This window comes from Petaurus breviceps, unplaced genomic scaffold, assembly GCF_028583685.1.
Source record: "Petaurus breviceps papuanus isolate PSGF00001 unplaced genomic scaffold, PetGlider_PUasm1.0 90763, whole genome shotgun sequence".
In the NCBI taxonomy this organism is placed as follows: Eukaryota; Metazoa; Chordata; class Mammalia; order Diprotodontia; family Petauridae; genus Petaurus; species Petaurus breviceps.
In genome coordinates, this window is record NW_027187340.1 from 103,194 (window position 1) to 111,831 (window position 8,638).

The following is an 8,638-nucleotide window of genomic DNA, read 5'->3' on the forward strand; positions in this document are numbered from 1 at the left end:
GGTAGGATCTGGATGGATGATTTCTACATTGCTCTTTGTTTGTGGACTCCTAAAATGAACAAGCCTTTATGACACAGTCCACCTTAGGTTTTTGGTTTGGTTTGCAAGTGGGGCAGTAGGAGCTGGAAGTGGTAGGCAGATGTTCTGCAGAGCAGTTTTTTCAGCAGAACTACCCACACCTCTATACTGATGGCAGCTCTCCTTTCCACTTCTCCCTCCCGCAGAACTTTCTTTGTGCTATTTCATCTGAATTCAAAGTTTCCTCCGATCAAATGGGACAGCAATCTCTGTTTTCCCTTCTTCCAGTTTCACATGCCATATCTCCAGGCCTTGATTTGGGGATTAGGCTACAGTGCTCTCCATCCATATCCCAGGCCAGGGTCAATACCTGAAATGCCAAGCAGTTCTCCCCACCTCTTCCCCACGTTCTCTAATTGGTATCTTTCCAGGACTCAGCTGACAAGGAACTTGTTGCCATTGGAGCTGTTCTAGTGGAGACTTTTCCTTGTCCCCTCCCCTCTTCCCTCCATCCTTTCCAGAGGAGAGAAATGAAAGAAAGGTGAGGAGGAAACGCCAAGCAAGTTTTGACAGCTGCTGAGGAAGACTAATCGGTTTCTAGGGAAACACAGAGGCAGCAGCCATTTTAGTGGCAGATGCCGTATGAAAAATAATGACACTGACAACACATCTCTCTCCCCCCGCCCCCTTCGCCTCCCCTCCCACATCCCCCTCAAACCATTGCACCGAGCTGTGGGCCGGGCTGGCTCCAGTGAGAGCCAGGTGGGAGAAGAGCAAGCGAGCTAGCGAGTGAGCCAGTTCCCCTGGCCTGGCCACCTGTCGCACAGCAGCCACCTACCCTGGGGGGGACTGCGAAGCTCCTCACTCCCTGCCTGCTCCAGGCGAAGAGACACACCTGGGACCCGCAGTGCGGTCTGCCCTGCCCTGCAGCCGTCACCGCCCGCTGCTGCTCAGCCCCAGCTCGGGGAGCCCGGGGAGCCTGAGGAGCTGGGGAGGGGGTTTCGAGGACAGCCCTCTGAGCTGCCCCGACTTCGCCAACCCCCGCCCGTCCATCTCCCCCTCCTCTGCCTGAAGGCCGCAGGAGCCAGGCAGAGAGGGAGGAACTGGGGTGGGGGGGGGAAGGAGGGGGATGTAGAGGAACCTACTGCTAGCTGCTCTCTGGGCGAGAGGAAGGAGAGGAAGGAGGTGGTGGTGGTGCAGGAGGTAGAGAGGAAAGCCAGCTGGAGAGGGAAAGGCACGGAGACACAAGGGAGGTGGCTGACTGGCTCCCTCTGACAGCCCAACATGGTCGCTGCGCACGCTGCCCATTCTTCCTCCTCCGCAGAGTGGATCGCCTGCCTGGATAAAAGGTATCACAAGAACTCTTCCCCACCCCCAACGCCCCGTTTTCCCCCAACCTCACCCCCGCTCCCCCCTCCATCCCGGGCTGCTGCTGCAGCAGCAAGGAGCTGCTGGTTACATTGCGGTGCCGGGCATCTCTGCATCCGGTGCCTCCCTCCCCTACACCAGCACCTGCTTCTTTGGACATGAAGAGCAATCAGAGAGCCCGCAAGATGCCCGGGAAGAAGAGGGGATGGCGGGGGAGGAATTGGGGGAGTGCAAGGGGAGGGGCCGTGGCCCAGCATCTCCCTAGGGGGATACTAGGAGAGATACTCTCTCACCCATCCCGCTGGAGTAATCATACACGTGGGGAAGGAAAATGAAATGTGGTTATCATAAAAAACAAAAAACGAACACCACCCCAAATCTTTTATCTAGCCCCTCTCTGTCCTTCAACAGCTGTCTTGAAGCTGCCTCTGGGGAACCCCACTTCTATTAGTGCAGGAAGGCAGAGGGAGAAAACCTGTTATTTGCCTGGCAGTTTGGGCCAAAGGGGGAGGGGGCATTTTTCTTAACTTCTATTTGAGGTTGGGGGTAAAAGATAAAGCAGCCTGGTCATTCTTTTCTTGCTCTATGAATCAAAGTATTGGGGCCCAGTTAAAAATTTCAAACCCCTTTGCATATTTCTTCACAACTCAAAGGTCTGTGCATTAGATAGGTCATGAGGCCGCCCCGACTACTTGGGGTTTTTTGTTTGTTTGTTTTGGGTTTTTTGGCCATTTTGGAAAAGGGATACCCTTCCTTTTACCACATAAACAAACAGCCAGATCATTTTAACTTCTAAGCAGAGTTCCATTAAGAAGGATTCTGTGTGTGTATTGGGGGTGGGGGTGTAATTTTCCCAGGCTATGACAAGATAATTTTGTGTTTGACCAGATTGTGGGTTTAACAGTAAATATTACACAGTATGTAAGGCATCATAGTTTATTACCCTGATTAAAAGGTGCTGCATCTGAACTGTGCTTGGAATTAAAATCTAAGCAAGGAATGTTGTAGAGAAAACCATTTGGAATTTTAGAGTTAGAGATGGTGCTGGTGGGGAATATTTCAATGTCATGTTGCTATCTGCATAATATCTCTATTTATAGTTGTGTGAAATATTGCGCTCTGCCATATTGAAACGTTTACAACGATCATGTTTATAACCAATTAGAAATCGGAAATCTGACATATAGATTATATGCTCCAAAATGATAGAAGTTTGTAAAGATTTAATAAGCAGTTTGGAGAAAGAAGAATGCTGTGTATTTTTTTTTTTAAATCTAATACAGCTAACAGACATTTAGGGGAAAGTCTGACTTTCATTTGCCATATACTAGCAAGATTTTTGGCAAGGGGTGCCCCTATATATGTCTAAAACAATATGTACTAATATAAGAGAAGTTACGTACAATAAATAGCAAGAAAATTTTAGTGTCAGTCAAATCATACAAAATTATTTCCTGGGACTAGGAGCATTTTAAAATGAATAGTCTGCTAATGTGGTGAGTAATCTGAATTTAATTGTTTATGAAAAATGGTTATAAAAATAGAAAACCTGGCTCTTACACTTAATGCATCTATAAATTAACTAGTTATTAATGCTTTCTAATAAATGTTTTTAAAAATAATAAACTTTATTTTTCCATTTGCCCTAAGGTTTAATATGCGATCTCTTTGCATGTTTATGATGGCTAATAATTCACCGGGAGTCTTTTTGCCAGCATTTTCCTATGATAAAATCATATAGAAAAGTCAGCACTTAACTGGTCTATTTTTGGGCTGGTTCTTTTTGTAATGTTTCTGTCCTACTGAAACTGTTTGAAATTTGATTTTTTGAAAAATAGAGCTATTATTAACTAATCTGTCATCAGTCACAATGGCTAAAAATCTGCAAATTAAAAGAAACCTTTAGTGTTTAATTACTTAAACAATGTTAAAGAGTTTCTCTTTGGGGTATAGTGAAAAGAGCAATAGGCTATATATAAAGCTGGAGGCCAGGGTTCTAGCACCAGTACCAGTAATAACGCAGGATGTGATTTTGGGCAAGTCAGTTCACCACTGTCTGCCTAAGCTTCCTGAGAGGCAGCGTGGTGTAGTGGATAGAGTGCTGGACTCGGAGTCAGGAGAGACCTGGGTTTGAATCCCACCTCTGACACTTCCTAGCTGTGTGACCATGGGCAAGTCACTTAAAATCTCAGCGCCTCAGTTTCCTCATCTGTAAAATGGGGATAATAATACCTGTAGTACTTACCTCCCCGGGAGAATATAATGATGAGGTAAGTACTACAGGTATTATCCCCATTTTAGAGATGAGAAGAAACTTACAGAGTTGTAGTCAGCGTCAAATGAAATAATGTATGGGAAGTGCTTTCCATACCTTGAATTCATATAAAAACATCAAAAACAATTATTATTAGTAGTATCTATAAAATGGAGATAATAATACCTGCCCTGCTTATCCTTCAGGGATGCTGAAGGATCAAATGAGCCAATACACATGAAATCACTTTGCAAAACCTAAAATGCAATATAGAAGTTTAAGATGGTATTAGTGTATGACAGCAATGACAACTTTGCATGTCTCTCACTATTTCTAGAAGGTGCTGTATCTTGATGTGGTTATATAGCAAGTGATGAATAATACATATGACTACTGATACAGAATCTAGTTATATCCACGAAGGAGTTTATAGTCTTTCTTGTTCTTGGTTGTAGACACATAACCTGCAGTGTCTCAGTTGACTGGCATGTTTAAATGTCAAGAGAGATCACAGGCTAAACCAGACAACTTAGCCATCCTGGTGTGTCAAGAATGTTGTGATCTTTTCTAGCCAGCTGATGAATTCTTTAAATATTAATGTTTTCATTTTAAAAGATTCTTTGTATGTAGTTACTTTGCATCTATCTTACCCAAGTAGATGCTAATGTATTTCTTAGTTCTAGTTTAATTTAAGAGACTTAGCAGAAATTCCTTAAACAAAATATATATTAATCAAACTCTGGGTCCTTAATATGAGATTTTTATGGAGAAGATAAAAAAGCATATCAAAGAATATGCCATTGGTGTGTTTGGTAACTAACGCAATGTCATTTGGGGCAAATCACTTAACTCTGACTCAGTTTCCTCCAGGGTAGCTCCTTTGTTCTTAAGAACTCTTTAGTTGGGAAGATCATGCTTACAAATAAATGAAATAACCAGACAAAAACATCATGTATCAGGGAAGCTTTAAAGCCCTTTGCTCTTCCTTTACCTAGAGACCTCACTCTCACTTTCTATTATGACCTCTGCTTGGATCTGACTTGACCTGAACTCCATTCTCCCAGCTTCGATATCCCTTTGCCTCACCTCCCACATTTGGTTAGTCACCAAATCCTGCTAGTTATTTCCTCACACTTATCTCTCTCCATCTTTTTCCTTACATTCCCATTTCCATCAATCTAGATCAAGTCCTTACTACCTCATGACTGACCTACAACAACAGTTACTGACTTTTCTGCCTCTAGTCTCTTCAGTCTTAACTATCCTTAAGGGAACAGTTTTAACTCCAGCACCACAGTAAAACCTTTCCTGACCACTCCAGTCCAAAGTGAGCACCTATTCTTTGCATTCCTATGGCAATTATTGCCTTTTGTTACATCTGTTCTTTTGTATCCTGGGATATAATTTATACATTTTAATTCCATTTAATGTTTCATATGTTTCTAGATAGAAAATATATTTATAATTATAAAATCTAGAACTGGAAGGAAGAGGCATTAGATTGTACTGGAACTAGCTCCTACCAGCTTGAGAAAGCTCATTGCAAGATTTTCAAAGTAAAATTACAGGGGTCAACTTTCCCTCTAGAGATCCAGGTGTTAAATACTTACTAGCACACCCTTGCATTAGCTTTGGCATCAGAAGACCTGTTTTCAGGTCCTGGCTCTACCATTAAATACCAGTGGAATTTGGGGCAAGCCACTTCATCTTATTAGGGCCTAGTTAACCCATTTATAAGAAGAATGGGACATACTAGATCACCTTGAAGGAACTTCTGATGTTCTGAAATCTAGGACAACCTGAAAGATCATGTAGCTGGATCACCTACCCAGTGCATTAATCGTATTCTATCCCATCCCATCTCAAGGTAGCATCATAGCACCACAGATTTAGAGCTGGAAAGGACCTCGTCTAGTCTATCCTCCTGATTTTATGGATGAAGAAACTGAAACTCAGAAACGTTAGGTGACTTGTCCCAAGTTACACAGTTCTTAAGTGGCACAACATAGATTTGAACTCAGTACCCCAAATCCATCTTTGCTAACACTATTGATATGCCTCTTTTTGAGCATGATCAGTGAATTGAGAAATCCCTACTTTATAATGCTTATGGCTTCATTGTTGGACAGCTTTAATTGTTAGAAAATCATTCTTATGTTTAACCAAAATGTGCCTCCATATGTCTTCCACCCATTGATTTTAGTTCTCATTGATGTAGGTATTCTAGATAAATCTAATCTCTCTTCCAGATTATAGTCCTTCAAATATTCGAAGATAGTTATCCTATCCTACCTTAATTTTTTCCTCTTTTCTGACATCCCTAGTTCCTTCAGTTGTTTCTTATATTATATGGTTTTGTCCTACCAGGAGCTTGGTTGCCTTTCAATAGATAGCCATACTCCATTTTATCAATGCCCCCATTTAAAATGTGGTGTCCAGGAGCAAAGATGCAGGGTTTCAGGACTAATTAGTCTAAAGTTGAGTTTAAAACTATTAAACTATATTTCTCTTATCCTGTAGCTGATTTGTAAAAATCTAAGAGGATGACGCTATATTTATTAATTAATGTTAGGCACGTCAAGGGCAGGGACTGTGTAATTTTCATCATTGTACTACCAATGCCAAATATAATACTTTCACATAGTATATACTTAATAGTTGTTTGATGAATTGAATTGAACCCCTATTAAATTTAATATTTTCAAGCAGTAGACATTTTTTTGAACCCTGATTCCATCACATAAAGGTATTGAATACTCAATTTTGTTTCATCCACAAATTTTGTACATATGGTACCAGTTTATCCTTCCAAGTCAGTGACACCAATATCAGAAAGGAGAAGAACAAGGAAAAAAGTTGGTAGCATACCATTTGAGACACCTTTAGGTTGCCATTAATAAAAACTCTTTGAATTCAAGTTGTTTAGAGACAAATCCACCTAACTGTTCTACCAGCTATCTAGCATATATTTCTCTTTTATGTTTTTTATTTATATAATATTTTATTTTTTCTCCCAATTACAAGTAAAAACAATTTAAAAATATATTTTAAAGAAGATTTGAGTTCCAAATTCTATCACTTCTTCTCTCCCTCTCTTCCCCCTTCCCTGAGATTGTAAGCAATCCAATATGGTTTATACATATGCAATCTCGTAAAAAATTTAGCCATTTTGTACAAGAAGACTCAAATGAAGAAAGAAAGAAGGAAAGAAGGAAGGAAGGAAGGGAGGGAGGAAGGAAGGAAAAAAATAGCATAGCATACATTTCTTTATCCTATTGCCAAGGATTTAATGAGAATTATGTTAACTGTTTAGCTAAAATCCATACATACTATGGCATATTTGTATAATTTCTCAGATCTAATAATCTAAGAACTCTGTCAAACAAAGAAATGAGTTCAGTTTTACATAACTTGTTTCTGGTGAACACAAGATATTATTTTTTGCCTTTCTAAAGTCTTCACAAGTTATCTGTTCAATAATTTTGCTTATTAGATTGCAAACTTCTTGAGGTCAAGGACAATTCCTTATGCTTAATTTGATCACCCATATCACCTAGCATATAGTGTTGGGGGTTGACAGGAGGTGATTACACTGTAATGAAGTGGGGAGGTACTATTCTCAGCTTTCACCTGGTGGGTGAGGTGATCAGTCAATCCCACTTCTGAAATTTTTGCAAGAGGGAAAACATTGGGTTCCTCTCAGAGTGAAAATAAAGTAATACATGTACTTATTATATCCTTGGTATCACTTTTTTTCAGCTGTACCTCAATGTTAGGTATTCCACATCTGGCCTGTCCAAATTAGAGTGAGATATGTATTTTTCTGTTATTTGTGTTTGTTCTAGTTGCCTAGCAACACCTTTTCCCCCAGTTCTGAGTCTCCAAACATCAACACAAATTAAAAAGTGTTAATGGGCAAAGAAATGTGTATAATGTCTCATGCTTTGTTTCTTTTACCCTTGGGGGGCACCTTGTTTTTGGGGTGTTATTATTGCTGCTCACTTCAATATCTTTGTTTTGGGGTCTCTGGGGACCTCAGCCTGTGGTTGGCCTTACAATTTACCATATATAGCACATATATAGAAGACCCATGACTTAGGAGAGGTCCATTATCATGTATACTCATAGCCCTATATAGTAGGGATCTTCTTCAGGGGAAGGGGAATATTACAAAATGCAGGAATATAATAAGCAAGTGAAAGTCTCTCTCTCTCTCTCTCTCTCTCTCTCTCTCTCTCTCTCTCTCTCTTTCTCTTTCCCTTCCTACCTCCTGCTCCCCTCCCTCCCTCCCATTCTCTTTCCCCCTCCTTCCCTCTCTCCCACTTCATCCCATTTTGTTGTTTTTCAGTAATTTTTCGGTTATATCTGACTCTTCATCATCCCATTTGGGGTTTTCTTGGCAAAATACTGGAGTGGTTTGCCATTTCCTTCTCCAGCTCATTTTACATATGAGGAGACTGAGGCAAACAGGGTTAAGTGACTTGCCCAGGGTCCCACAGCTAGTAATTGTCTGAGGCCAGACTTAAACTCAGAAAAATCAGTCTTCCTAACTCCAGGCCCAGCACTCTAGCTAGTGCATCACCTAGCTGCTATATATGCATGTTTGTATGTACATACACACATATATGTATATGTCTGTATTCAATATTTAAGTAGTACTGTATGGTTTTCAAAGTGCCAGGTCTATATTATTTCACTTGATCCTTACAATAAACCTGTGAAGTAGGTGCTATTGTTTTGTTTAGTATTATTATTACGAATAGGATGGCAAATCTAGAGCAAAGAGGAACTTTAGTCAACAACAATTATGAAAATGATGATGATAAAAGCTAGTATTTACATAGCACTTTCTTTTTTCACACACTTTTTTCTCTATTTCACTATTTTTTCATTTGAGTCTTCTTGTACAAAATGACTAATATGGAAATGTCAGAGACAGAGACAGAGAGAAGGGGAGGGAGGGAGGGAGGGAGGGAGGGAGGGAGGGAGGGAGAGAGA

General features: G+C 40.7%; 1 protein-coding gene across 3 annotated transcripts in view; it reads left to right on the forward strand.

The window, feature by feature from the left end:
- The first annotated feature begins 766 nt into the window (after nucleotides 1-766).
- The window catches only part of RAPGEF4 (Rap guanine nucleotide exchange factor 4), a 350,706-nt gene continuing 342,834 nt past the window's right edge, over nucleotides 767-8,638 (forward strand). For all 3 annotated transcript variants that reach the window (XM_069068411.1, XM_069068412.1, XM_069068413.1), the window contains exon 1: nucleotides 767-1,367. In XM_069068411.1, coding sequence (XP_068924512.1) covers nucleotides 1,303-1,367 — 65 coding nt within the window. In that variant the 5' untranslated portion in view covers nucleotides 767-1,302. The remainder of the gene's footprint in view (nucleotides 1,368-8,638) is intronic.